The following is a 14334-nucleotide window of genomic DNA, read 5'->3' on the forward strand; positions in this document are numbered from 1 at the left end:
CAGTATGGAAACCTTCTGTCATGTAGAGAATAACCATGGCCTGATTTTGCAGTTCCCTTTTGTGCTATATGCACTCTCCCTCCCACCCCAGCTCTGATCCTCTCCATCTGCAGCTTTGTGCTCCGAAGAAATGGTTTGAGGCTGTCACTTTTCTTGTCCCATGTGTCTGTTCCTGCATCTCTCTCCTGCATCTCCTGTCTCCTTCATGTCCATCAGACCTGAAAACTTCCTCATGTCCCCCTGCCAAATCTCCTGATCTCTTCCTTCCTCAGTTAGTTCAGCTGCTCTAGGTGACTCTGCTTTTTCACTCTTTTAGCAACTACTGGAAGATTTGCAGACCAATCAGCATGGTCAATTTCTGATTTTAATGTGCAGCTGCATGTAGCATGGGTTAGCAAGAATAGTTACTGCAATGCCGTGTGCACATCCCCACTGCTTGCTACCAATATGGAAGGTGTAAAAGGGAAGTGCCACCATCATTTCTACTTTGGTGCCAGAATAGCAATCTAGAAATACAATATAATTTTTCCTGATTTTCCTTCATTTTCTTCTGTGTAAATTCTTTAATTCATTCCAAAGAGTGAACCACATAAAAAACCAAAATCCAGACCAGGAACACAAGCCATCTTGGTAAATGCACCTTTGCAAAATAACTGAACACTTTTACATTTTTAGGAAGGGCGGAGGGATATATTTTCCGGGTCATAGACACAAAGTATGGCCAGAGCCGCTGTGCAGAGAAGCCTGTAGATGCAACATGGTGGTGTGTAATCACCACTTCTGTTAGTAATCAGATTCTTTCAACACTGAAGCCCTGGCTGAACTGGGGCAAAAGGAACTAGCATGGGACCAGGAAGCATACGAACTTGCACTTCTGTATGCACAGAGTGCACTATCACCACCTATTGGCAATAAACAAGAAGTGGAGATTATAAATTCTCAAAATGTGAATGCAAAAAAACCAGATTGACAGATGCTAAGATTTTAATGGCAGGCACTGTATTTTCAGGGGGGGGGGGAATTGAGACAGAATTCTGTTTGTAAACAAATATCCAATAATTGAAAATAACCTCATCTTTATCATAGGACAACTGTTTCAAAGTTAGGAAATTTGGACTAAGTTCCACACACACAAAAAACCCTTAACTTTGCTCCTTTATCCCTGTTCATAAGTGTCCTAGTGGGATATCCGTATATTGAAACTTCGGAGTTACAAATTAACAAATGTTCTAAATCACTGATTATGAACATAAAACTAAGATACTCTTACAGGTATATTGCGCGCCTTCTCTCCTCCATGATAAATAAGTAACATCCTCACTTGGTTTGGTCAATGGGGTTCTCTGAGGTCTATGGTGTACATGACTACAGTGAACTAGATAAAAGTATGTATCTGATATATTGGAAGAATGTGATCTTGATCACATTCCAGGAGGGTGAATATGGAAGATACAATGGGATTTCGTCTCTCAGGTTCAATAATTCTAACCCATCAGATGTAGGCTGGGGAGTGGCAGTCTCCCATTCAAGTTCACATGACCTCTCTCAGCATGATATTCAACAGAATCAATAATTACTGGAATGTGAGAGGGTAGAAAATACCTTTGAGGAAGGTATTTCCACAACATTAGAGTCTTTTCCTTTTCAGATTCCTTGTGAGCTTCCATAGCTTCTGTTTCATGCTCTTTTCCCCTTCTTCTTGGTCTGCTGTTGAGGTATCTTCAGGGACGGTTTTGCCTCTCAATTGCTTTGAGCTGGACTTGAACTTTAATGGGATTTCTCTGTCTTTAAAAATCTTCATCTTTCTTTGAACAGGCAGAGAGCAGAAAAACCTCCTCAACCCAGAAAGAGGCTCTGCTTCAGGCAAACAAGCTGTCTCAATATTTGTTATGGTGTCTAAAGCTGTAACGCAGACTGAGGCTACAGGGTCATATTTGAGATCATCAAGAGCTGAAACCAAGAAGAAATGCAAGTCAAGGCACATAGTATTAATGAGATGACATTTCATTAGGCTCCATTATCTTATCCCATTTTCCTGGACCCCATGCCATACCCCAACATCAGAAGCAGAGAATATATATTATTTCTAATCTGCCCTGTGTGCCAGGATGAGAATTTAGCCTTCCTCACCCCCCATCACCACCTTCAGGCCAAAGCATTCAGTCATCACATTAGATGCCATAGATTGGGAACCATCTAGTTCAATTTGTGAAGTCCTCATTTCTCCTCTGTAAATGGGAAAGCTGGAACCTTTTCAGCAAACACAGAACACACTCACACCTGGGAACTCTCCTTCTATCAGGAGAGGGGTTAGGAATTGTAAAGGGATGTAACTAGAAATAATGGGATGACATTAAGCACAAAAGATGTAGACCAAATGTGAAAAAAATGACAAATAGTGAAGTCTTTCAAACTGTAGAATAGTCTTGAAGAAAAAGGGGCTGGATGCCTTATGACTTGACTGATGCTTACCACATTACTACACAAAGCACTGTATTGTACATTCCTGAAATAGCGCTTTTTCCCCCATTTCTAATTTATTTTATAAGCCTCATTTGAATCTATTTTAAATAGGAATAAAGACTGCAGTGCTGAGAATTGGGACTGGTCTATAAAGTCTTTCATTTTCAAATCATTGGTTCGAATTCTATTGGATAGCTATGTGAAATGAGCTAAGAATACAAAAGGCGTCGTAGTGCAATAGCCTAGTATCCTATCATGGCAGTGGCTGGTACTTGATGCTTCAGAGGAAAGCAAATAAAAACTCAATATGCCCTTAAGCTAAGTATGTAATACCATATCATAAGGGAAATAATATTATGAGCCTAATTTTGATCTCAGTTACACTGGTTTTACATCAGTGTGACACTACTGGGCTACATCGTTGGCCCCTCTTTGCCAGCCCACTGGGGCAAAGGGGCCATAGAACTGTTTTAATTGGTCTCCTGAGCACTTCCCCAGTGGAAGGGGTATTCCCAAGAGAGGCAGAGCCAGTAGTGGCACCGTGCTATCCTCACCCCTCCGCAATGGGGCCTGACCAAGGGATATGGCACATGACAGGAGGGCCCTTGCCCAGGGGAGCTGGATGCAACTTAGAGCAGCCCTGAGACTATACAAGAGCAGCCCAAGGATTAGGGAGCAGCAGAGGTGATATAAACGACCCCTTGCCCTGCCCCCAGGCCTGTGCCAAGTGCAACTTAGCCAGATGGCCAAATTTTGCTCACTGACTTTAACAGAGGTTCTCCTATTTTATACCTGTCAGTGGGAGCAGAATTAGGTCCCTTATATTTATATAATGGGCTTCCATCCTGAAGGATCACTAAGCACTTTATACACTTAAAAATTCAAATACAAACTATACACAAGGATTCCTTCAAGTGCACAACCCCGCTACACACATTTCAGGACACAAAGTGAAGAAAACTTTTATCCTTCTGCAGCTCCAGGAGGGATTTAGATATGCAGAATGTAGTTGCTCCCACTGAAATTTGGCCAGGACACGAAAGTTCAAATAATCTTACTAAGGGCATCTTCAATAATCAGAAAAGATTGAGATCTCAGCTTTGGGTAGTGCCTGCAGCAGCACGCTGCCCCCCTAGAAACATGGTCTGGCATCAGTTTAGAACTCATTCAGAAGGAAGAGTGCTGCTCACTGAGTCATAATTTTCAGAGTAGCAGCCGTGTTAGTCTGTATCTGCAAAAAGAATAGGAGTACTTGTGGCACCTTAGAGACTAACAAATTTATTTGAGCATAAGCTTTTGTGGGCTACAGCTCACTTCATCGGATGCATGTAATGGAAAATACAGTAGGAAGATATATACACACACACACACAGAGGGAACATGAAACAATGGGTGTTACCATACACATTATAAGGAGAGTGATCAGTTAAGGTGAGCTGTTGTCAGCAGGAGAGAAAAATAACTTTACACAAAACTATTTTCCCATGCTTTTCTCACCCCCTTCCCCGCCCCCCCCCACACACAGTTCCTTATATCTCCTTGTCAAGTGCTGTCAAGGCCATTTTCATTACCACTACAAACAGTTATTTTTCTCTCCTGCTGACAACAGCTCACCTTAATTGATCACTCTCCTTATAATGTGTATGGTAACACCCATTGTTTCATGGTGCGTGCGTGCGTGCGTGTGTGTCTTCCTTCTGCATTTTCCACTACATGCATCCGATGAAGTGAGCTGTAGCCCACGAAAGCTCATGCTACAATAAATTTATTAGTCTCTAAGGTGCCACAAGTACTCCTGTTCTTTTTGTGAATCACAATTGCTATCTCACACACTGGACCTACACTGTTGCTTGGACATTTCCCATCCAAACGTGCAACCAGCTCAACACAACATTGCTTGGCTTTGATGAAAGCGAAGGAGATAACAAACCAAGGTAAAACATCCAAATATGGTCAGTTGTACACTGTAGAGCCAAGAAAAGAAATTAGCTTTACACCACCACAAGATAAATAAAGTTATCTTTATTAGGAAGTGCTAAAAAGCTACTGTGCAATTTATCCCAGCACTTACGAGTCTTCACTGAGCTGTTCATAATGACATCTAGGGTCTCCTTCCTGAGGGGTTACGACCAATTCATAGCCCCTCAATGTGCCCACTTTTATCTACACTGAATTTTCTCCCCCATCATGTTGCCCAATTTTCTAGTCTTATAAAATTCCTCTTCATTCTTCCAAATCTTGATTAATCTAAATGACTGAGTCATCAGCAAATTTCACCACCTCACTAGTCATCCCATCTTCCAGGAGGATATTAAACATATTGAAAACAGGTCCTATTACTGACCCTTGAGAGACTGCAACATGCTTTTTGTGTTGCTTTCTGTCTTTTAACAAGTTATTAATATATGCCAAAAATTTATTTCTCGCTCTCTGGTTATTAAGTTTCCTTAACAGTCTTTTGTCAGGGACTTTATCAAAAGCCTTTTGAAAAGCTAAACTTATTTATTTCCTCGTTTATCCACTACTTTCTTAACTCTTTCAAATGACTCTTGTCTTAGAATGGCAGCATTTATTATAACAGAAACTATGCTACCGTTACTGATCCTGGATTATCTGGACATCACTCCTCTAAGTGCTTTATAAATGTAACCATTTTCTGATCTATTTTTTCCAGGCACTGAAGTAAGTTGTCAATAAATTCTTAGAATTTCCCTTAGAACCATTTAAAAAATTGATACAAGGTTGGCAATCCTTCAGTCCTCCAGGGAAGAAATTCTTTCTAATGATATATTACATATTTTTGTTGAACTCTTGCATAAGACCCATCCATTTCTGGTGATTTATTGCAAAAAATATAGGAATTATTTATAATAAAAATATTGCCATCTCAGTCCAGTAACTTATTGGACAGATTTCAAACACAAGTATACTGCAAAGTGCACCCTTCTAGACAGCTGCAGCAAAGATGCCATAAAAAATGGTATGGCCCCTGGAGCCCAAACTCCAGTCTCAGCCCTTGAGGATGTCACTCCCAGTCCAGGTTGAAGCACATTGGTGAGGCAATAGGGGTGGGCGGGGGGTAATATGCATGGTCACTACTCATGCTGTACCTATTCTGCAGATTAATAGGAAGATTTCAACTCTCTGGGGTGGTCAATGTCAGTTTGGCATTTTTCAACACTAAAGTAGTTGAAAAATATGTTAAATCCCACAAATTCATTAAAGGAGCGTAAGAATTTAAACCCGTCTAACCAACCCATCCCTCCCACTAGCTTTTTCACAGAAGGGAAAGAGGCAGAAGAAAAGATCAAGAAGTCTGACTTGCATCACATGCTGCTGCAGGGTCTCCTGGACAGGAAGGAGATTGAGGCCTCAGAGAGCAAACAAAAAGCAAGGCCTTTAGACAATATAGATGCCAGGGACTTGCCAGAGAAGTTGGCCCGCTGTGTGGTACTTCCTGGCTTCTTTATCTTCCCTATTAATACGGCTCTGGCAAAAGCTGTGGTTTCCCTCCTTGTACAAAGCTTCCTTCTGGGAGAGGATGGGGGGAAAGTTAATGCTGCTTGGATATGTCATATAAAGATGCCATGGAGAGTAGCTGCTTCTCCTGGCTCCCTCCCAACCCCAGCACGTTCCTTCCTGATCAGTGGAGCACACCACCACAGAGCAGCAACACAATGGCTGCCACAGGCTTGAGCAAAAGACAAGCATGCTGCTTAGCAACTCCTCCAGTTCTGTGCTTACTGCCTCTACTTTTTGCCATTGGAAATGCAGAGGCACTTCAGACCCAAAGGCAGGGAATTGGAAGATAAGGAGTGAAATTCTGTTGCCATTGACTTCAGTGGGGGCAAGATTTCACCCAAGACTCTGATGATTATGCCCACGTTGCACACATTAAGATATACATTTAACTCACAATTGAAATACATATAGCAATAGGAGGATCCAGGATCAACTTTTTTTTAATTTTTTTTTTATTTCCATAATTTTGTTTTCCCTGATTTCACACCAGTTTTACCGGAAATCCTGTTTACAACGAGAGATTTCCAATTTCCCACCTGCAAAGTGCCCCACCAAGAAACCCTGTCCATGCTGGCCCCATTGTAAGTGAAAACATGCAGTTCCCTCAGTCCTCTAATGTAAACAAGTAGAGGATAGTCCTTCTAAGACTGTAAGCTCTTCAGTGCAGGGACTGGACTTTATTTTGTGTTTATACAGAACTTAGCCCTTCATCCTTATAAGAACTTTTGGCTGTTATTGTAATACAAATAATAAACAGTGATACTTTTTTAGTTTCCATTAAAATCTTAGCACATGCCCACTGAGCATGCTCTGATGCTATTTTTCACGTTAGTTTAATTATTTCCCCCAAAACTTATTTTAACTCATCATGCAAAACTAGCTGTGCAAAGACTTAAAATTTAGCTGTTATGCATTATTGATGAATAAAACCTCAACTTTATTTTAATTCAAAAGTAGCAAAAGGGATTTTCCTTGGCATTTTCAGAAATTCACCTCTGGGTTGAGACTAAACATGGAAAGTTAAAGTCTTCTTGAGATTTTTTTTCAGAAGGTTATGAGCTGAGCTGAGAAAATGCTAAAAGAATATTCACAAACATCTGTTCATTTAAAAATGATTGATTTGTGACCCTTTTTATTTTCTGTAAACCAGGGATGATTTTTTTTCTCACAAAGCAAAAGACTCACAAATATTTGTGAAAATAAGCAACCATAGGAAGGTCCATACCACAAGCATTTGCATGAACAACTGGAAACCTTTGATTTCCCACTCCTGTTTACAGAAGTTTCATTCTTCCATTCAGGAAGATGTGATTTGTGTGAGAAACCACTTACCACAAAAATAGCAAATAATGAATAGTAAATAAATAAATAAAACAAGCAGAGCAGATCAATGATAACTCATAGGCTGAATGAGGTTTGTAATGAACAGTACTGTTTGCATTTTTGGAATAATGAACAAAATCTGTAGAAAACTGAAGTCTGCTCACAAATAATTTGCAAGCAAACTAAAGGGCAACATTTACTGAATAAATTATTCATTACAAATATTGCAGTTCGCCCTCCTAATAATAAATGAGAACAGGTGTAACAAGTATCTATAATGGCACTCTCTCTGTTTATAGCCTTAATTATTATTTTAAAATGTAATTGGTACTGTCTCCATTTCTATAAACTCCTCCTGAATTACTGCCCAGAGGACAGGTGGGTGGGGGAGGCAGAGGCCACCTGATAACATAAATGAAGACGCATTATAGATTGCAAAAGAACCTGGATCACAAGCAATTCCTTACCATTGAGCAGTAGCATCACATCATCTCTGTCGACTTGAATTAAGTTCAAATTCTTTAGTGTGAACTCTGGATATGCAATACAAACAAAAATCAGGTACTTTACCTCACTTCTAAAGTTTCACTCCTCTCAAATGAAGGAGGTAGGAAGATGCTCTCTCGGGAAATCTGACAAATCCCCCAAGTCCCAAGTTTCCTAAGAAGTTCCCAAGAGACCAAATTCTAAAGGAGGCTAGAGGCCAGGCCCTCAGGGAGTGTAAAATGATTTTAGTGGAGCTGCACCCATTTACAACATCTGAGGCTCTGATCTCTACAGAAATTCCCACGGGACCAGCTGAAGAAGAGCAAAGGTAGGGCAATTCCTCTAGAACAGCAGTTCTCAATGCGCAGCCCAATTAGCACACAGCTGCGGCCCAGCTGTGTGCTAAAAAAAAAATTCAAAATTTGCCGTTCTGGTCTGGCAAGGAGCGGGGCTGGCTGAGGGGGAGACAGCCTCTTGCAGCCTACACCAGCACTCCTGCCAGCAGGGGACTGGTAAGTGCCACAGTGGGGTAGGGGGTGGGAGAGTGGGTAGGGATTTTTTTTGGAGGGGGGGAGGCTCTGGGAACTAGGGGTTTGCCCCAGGTTTTAGGTGGGGCTCCACTCGTGACCCCCTTCTTGGGTCCTGGCTGCCAGCCCGTCCAGGCACTCTGCTCCTGGCCAGTGCTGGGCGTTCCGGCTGCTGCCCGGCTCCCCACTGCAGCATGGGGTCCAGCTCTGGCTCCCTGCTGCAACCCGGCCCACGCTAGGCGCTGGGCATAGGGGACTGTGGGCGGTTTTAGGGTAGGGGCGTTGTGGCTCTCAACTTGCAGCCCACAATGATAAACGGGTTGAGAACCACTGCTCTAGAAGGAAGAAAATAGAGAGATTCTCTGGGGTAACAGGAGAGAGGGAGTCTCCTAGATGCAGAGGACTAAGGGGTTAGGACATCAATTGCCCCATTTTTTGTACAAACCCCTGGGGTCTGATTCAGGTCAGTAACTTAGGAGTCAAGGATGCAGTTCTCACAGCTAGAGGTAACAGAGAAGAATGATAAAAAAAATGGGTTTGAGCCATTATGTTTACCTATAAACCTGGCTGCTGCCTCTCGTAAAAGGGGCTGAGGGTTCTTTAGGTAGGCTATGCTCTTAAGTAAGAAGTCCCCCACCATTCTCCTGCATTTCCTCACCTAGAAAACAAGAAATACACCATAGTAAAGACTCTCTTTCCCACTTGGGCCAGTCATATGGGAGAGCACGGAGCTCACCACTGTCCCTGGGTCAAAGGACACCTTCACACAGCTTGGATTCAAGTGCAGAGAGGATCCATTAATCACCTCTGATTGGGGGACTATTTTAATGGTGCTTTCAAGGCTCTGACATCCTGACCTTGATGGTATAAAATCTGGTATTGACCAGTAGGCACTGAGGCTAGGAATGTCTCTACAGTAAAATAAGCATTTAGAGTCAAAGAGACATCCTTTAAAAACTGGAAGTCGAATCTTAGGGAGGTAAATAGAAAGGAGCATAAACTCTGGCAAAAGTTAAAGTATGGTTGGGCAGGCCAAAAAAGAATTTGAAGCACAATTAGCAAAGACACAAAAACTAACAGGTAATTTTTAAAAAGTACATCGGAAGCAGAAAGCCTGCCAAACAATCAATGGGGCCACTGGATGAGAGGTGCTATAGGAGCAATCAAGGAAGACAAATCAGTTGCGGAGAAGCTAAATAAATTCTTTGCATCAGTCTTCACTGCAGAGCATGAGGGGGAGATTCTCACACCTGAGACATTCTTTTTAGATGACAAACCTGAGGAACTGTCCCAGATTGAGGTGTCAGTATAGGTGGTTTTAGAACAAACTGATAAATTAAACAGTAATAAGTCACCAGGATCAGATGGCATTCACCCAAGAGTTCTGAAGGAACTCGAATATCAAATTGCAGAACTACTAACTGTGGTATGTAATCTAATCACTGAAATCAGCCTCGGTACTAGATGACTGGATGATAGGTAATGTGTTGCCAATTTTTGAAAAAGGCTCCAGCACCAATCCTGGCAATTATATGCAGTAAGGCTAACTTCAGTACCAGGCTAACTGGTTGAAACTATAGCAAAGAACAGAATTATCAGACACACAGATAAACACAGAATGTTGGGGAAGAGTCAACATAGCTTTTGTAAAGGGAAATCATGTCTTACCCCTCTATTAGAATTTTTTGAGGGTGTCAACAAGCATGTGGACAAGAATGATCCAGTGGATATAGTGTACATCAGTCATTCTCAAACTTTTGTACTGGTGACCTCTTTCACATATCAAGCCTCTGAGTGCGACCCCACCTTATAAATGAAAAATACTTTAAAATATATTTAACACCATTATAAATGCTGGAGGCAAAGTGGAGTGGAGGCTGACAGCTCGCAATCCCCGAGAGGTCCCGACCCCCAGTTTGAGAACCCCTGGTGTACGTGGACTTTCTGAAAGCCTTTGACAAGGTCCCACACCAAAGGCCCTTCCATTAAGTAGGCAGTCATGGAATAAGAGGGAAGGTCCTCTCATAGAACAGTAACTGGTTAAAAGATAAGAAAGAAACAGTAGGAATAAATGGTCAGTTTTCAGAATAGAGAGAGGTAAATAGTAGGGACCTCCAGGATCTGTACCAGGACCTGTGCTGTTCAACGTATTCATAAATGATCTGGAAAAGGAGGTAAACAGTAAGGTGGCAAAGTTTGCAAACGATACAAATTACTCAAGATAGTTGAGTCAAAAGCTGACTGAAGAATTACACAATCAGCTTTCGACTTAACTTTGACTTGTGAAGAGTTACAAAGGGGTCTCACAAAACTGGATGGCTGGGCAACAAAATGGCAGATGAAATTCAGTGTTGATAAATGCAAAGTAATGGACGTTGGAAAACAATCCTCCCAACGATACATACAAATGATGGGGTCTAACTTAGCATTTAGAAAAAGTTCTTGGAGACAGCATGGATAGTTTTCTGAAAACACCTACTCAATACATAGTAGCAGTCAAAAAATCTAACAGAATGTTAGGAACCATTAGTAAAGAGTCGATAGATAGTAAGACAGAAAAATATGATAATGCCACTATATAAATCCATGGCATGCCCACACCTTGAACACTGTGTGCAATTCTGGTCACTTAATCTCAAAAAATGATATATTCGAATTGGAAAAGGTACAGAGAAGGGCAACAAAAATGATCAGGAGCATGGAATAGCTTCCATCTGAGGAAAGATTTAAAAGACTGGGACTGTTTAGTTTAGAAAAGATGACTAAGGGGGGTGATATGATAGAGATCTATAAAATCATGAATGACGTGGAGAAAGTGAATAAGGAAGTGTTATTTACCCCTTCATGTAACACAAGAATCAGGGGTCACCCAATGAAATTAATAGGCACTAGGTTTAAAACAAACATAAGGAAATACTTCTTCATACAGTACATAGTCAACCTGTGGAACTCGTTGCCATGGGATGTTGTGAAGGCCAAAAGTATAACTGGGTTCAAAGAAGAATTAGATAAATTCATGGAGGATGGAGGTCCATCAATGGCTATTAGCCAAGATGGTAAGGGATGCAACCCCCATGCTCTGGCTGTCCCTAAATCTCCAACTGCCAACTGTTGGGCCTGGACTACAAGGGATGGATCACTTGATAATTGCCCTGTTCTGTTCATTCCCTCTGAAGCACCTGGCACAACCACTGTTGGAATACAAGATACCGGGCTAGCTGGACCATTGGTCTAACCTAGTATGGCCATTCTTAAGTGACAGGTTTTGTTGGTATTTTTATAAAATGCTACTGTCAATAATTAATTATTCAACAAGATGAGCTTTTTGCTTCATAGGAAACTGCTCTTGCTGCTGTGTGGAATGAAGAAGCCTCCCTGTAGCAGCATTAGTTGTGTAGAAAGGAAGTAAATGGGAACATGGGGTGGGGTATCTGTGGTGATGAAAGACAGATTCTAGTATCTTCTTAGTGAGCTTAATACACCAACGAGGACACATTATATTGCCTCTTATGCTTCTCCAAACTCAGAATGAGGGGAAGCACTAGCTTGTACCTCCTGTTCCCAACCCCACTGAAAACCCAGAGTTCACTTACCAGAAAAGTGCACATCTCTTGCAAGACCTGAAGATGGTCACTCAGTGTCATTTGTCTGAACAAGTTCCTGGGCTGGTTCCATCCCATTACCTGTGCGCACTCTGCCAAGGTGTCTCCACATGCCTGAAAGATAAAGAAAGACATGGAGGAGTTCCTGAGGTTACAACAATTGAAAGCTGATGATTGGTGAGAAAATACAACCGGAAAGAAGAATAAGGTCAAAGACTCCTGGCACATGGGAAGTGAAGGGAGAGGTCAGGTGTCTCTTGCCTCTCGTCACAGGGTAAGATTGAGGATGGTTAAGGATAAGATTCTCTACTGGAACATGGATGTAGAGAGGAACTTCCACATGGCTGGAGATCCTGAAAATTCAGGTTCCTTAGCTCTGACTCACCTTTAGTATCTCATGATTATTCCCCTGCATGACGAGCATCAGAGGCACCAGAGCATAGTAGATTTCATTATGGATGACAGGTCCAGGTTTATATTTGTTCACACATTTCAGCATTTTGCCAAAGGCAATGATAGCAGAAATGCGCACTTTCTCTCTCTCCTGTGAATGACAAAAGATGGGGAAACCTCTCAGGGTGAAAGACTCCTGCAATTGACTACAGCAATTATCTCCATATAACATAAGTGACATCATCAACACTGCCAATTAGCACAATCTTTAGATGTATAGAGGCAAGGTGCAAAACAGCATAAGCTACATGTCAGTCAGCACTACCACAGCATATGAATTGTCTTATTGTGGTGGATTCGGTCCAATGGCTGTTTGGTGATTTGATTGAGTTTCCTGAGTTCCTTATCACAAAAATCATGACCACAACCAGCACTCTTGCTGGCAGTCTATAAGAAAGCACCAAGGAATGAACAGACCATGCAGACTGGACTCCCCTCACAGTCCTTCCAAGTCAGGACTGAGGCACATCAGCAGGGCAGCATGGAGCTCCTTGCAGTGCCATTGTTTGTGCTACCCCTTTTCTGTGGATAGAGGGCAGCAGTATCCCATGCAGGGGCAGCTCTAGGCACTAGCATCTAGGGGGCGTCCCCTGCGGCCGGGGGTGGGCGGCAGGCTGGGCCGGCGGACTGTGCAGCCTCATGCCCGGAGGAGCACGAAGGAGCGGGGGACGGGACCGGGCCGGCACCGCGCAGCTCAAGCGAGCCGGCGGCCGCCGCGAGCCCGCGCGCAGGGGCGGGAGGTCCAGCCGGCGCCACGCCAGCAGCGGTCAGCCAGCCTGCGGTCGTCATGCCGCTCCAGCTGCCCGCTCCCGCGCCGCGCGCTCTGCCGCGCGCGGCCTGGCGCCCAAAAAAAGCCGCAAAGATCCCATGTTGTCACCCAGACACTTATCACTAGCACTAGAATTCACAATCTCTTTGACTGCAATTATAAAATGGCTGAAATGAAACACAGAAGTACAGACTGTAAAAGGGACAGAGTAGGGACAAAAGCAGCTAGATTCCCAGCACAGTGCTCCACCCCTGGCAATCTACCGCTTGCTTCCTAGTGAATTTTTCAACATACAGGTCTGTGTGGCAGTGCTGGGGACCTTGTCCTGACCAAAATGCAGTCAAGAAGGGAACAAAATATGCATTTTAAACAAGTGCTGCTTTCTGGCCAGGCTGCAGTAGTTTACCTAAAATAGTCCATCCTAGTGAGACACGATGTTGTGTCTAGAGAAGGCGTGCTAAGCAGTGAGGGGGTAGGGCCAGATGAAGAGGAGGGGATGGTGATCTTTGATTCCCTTCTCACTTTCCTCTTCTCTCCTATCTGGGGGAGGGCAGTGAAAAACCCATGATTCCTCAGACTGAACCTGGGAAGGAACTCCCACCAATATGGCTCCATGGTCCTCAAGATCTGAAAAGGTGCCAGCAGCTGAAACCTCTTTCTCCCCCTTTCTGCCCAACCCTCACCTTGAACATGCCAGGGCCATGTAGAAAACAGTGAGTGAACCATGGGTGAGGAATGCAGTTTGACTGACTGGCAAGAGCTAGATGCAAAGAGGCGTGGGTAGAATGTGAATATGTGTAGGAGGGGAGATAAGAAAATTAAAGAAGGGGAAGGGAAGAGAAGGGAATAGATTAAAAGAGAAGAATGGAGAGAAGAATGGAGAGATTAGCAGACAAGAAGAAAGAAAGGAAAGAGTATGTACAACGAGGGAAGATAAGGAAAGAAAGGTAAGGGATGAGGAAGGCATGAAAGGAAAAAGATTAAAAAAGAATATGGGTGAAGGAGGGAGAGAACACCAAAATACTAAAAGGAAGAGGGAATAGGAGGATGGAAGAAAAGAAGGGATTATTAACCATTATCGAAAAATTAACTTGCAAAAAGATACACCAAAATATACATAAAGAAAGAAAAGATTGCTGTGAATGAATGGAAAATGAAAAGCGAGGAACAAAAGCAAGCAAGACCAATT

The 14334-nt window shown here is 42.8% G+C and overlaps 1 protein-coding gene across 9 annotated transcripts in view; it reads right to left on the minus strand.

Moving 5' to 3' along the window:
• Window positions 1-446: 446 nt before the first annotated feature.
• LOC120399981 (maestro heat-like repeat-containing protein family member 1) overlaps window positions 447-14334 on the minus strand; it is a 70951-nt gene continuing 57063 nt past the window's right edge. For 5 of the 9 annotated variants that reach the window (XM_039528274.1, XM_039528276.1, XM_039528278.1 and 2 more), the window contains 5 exons: window positions 12309-12467; window positions 11915-12037; window positions 8877-8979; window positions 7776-7841; window positions 448-1950 (listed from right to left, as the gene is read on the minus strand). In XM_039528274.1, coding sequence (XP_039384208.1) covers window positions 1628-1950; window positions 7776-7841; window positions 8877-8979; window positions 11915-12037; window positions 12309-12467 — 774 coding nt within the window. In that variant the 3' untranslated portion in view covers window positions 448-1627. Of the gene's footprint in view, window positions 1951-5890; window positions 5995-7775; window positions 7842-8876; window positions 8980-11914; window positions 12038-12308; window positions 12468-14334 lie in introns of all 9 variants that reach the window. The other 4 variants (XM_039528279.1, XM_039528281.1, XR_005595442.1 and 1 more) reach the window with 3 other exon arrangements.

The sequence above is a fragment of the Mauremys reevesii genome, linkage group 3, assembly GCF_016161935.1.
Source record: "Mauremys reevesii isolate NIE-2019 linkage group 3, ASM1616193v1, whole genome shotgun sequence".
Taxonomy (NCBI): Eukaryota; Metazoa; Chordata; order Testudines; family Geoemydidae; genus Mauremys; species Mauremys reevesii.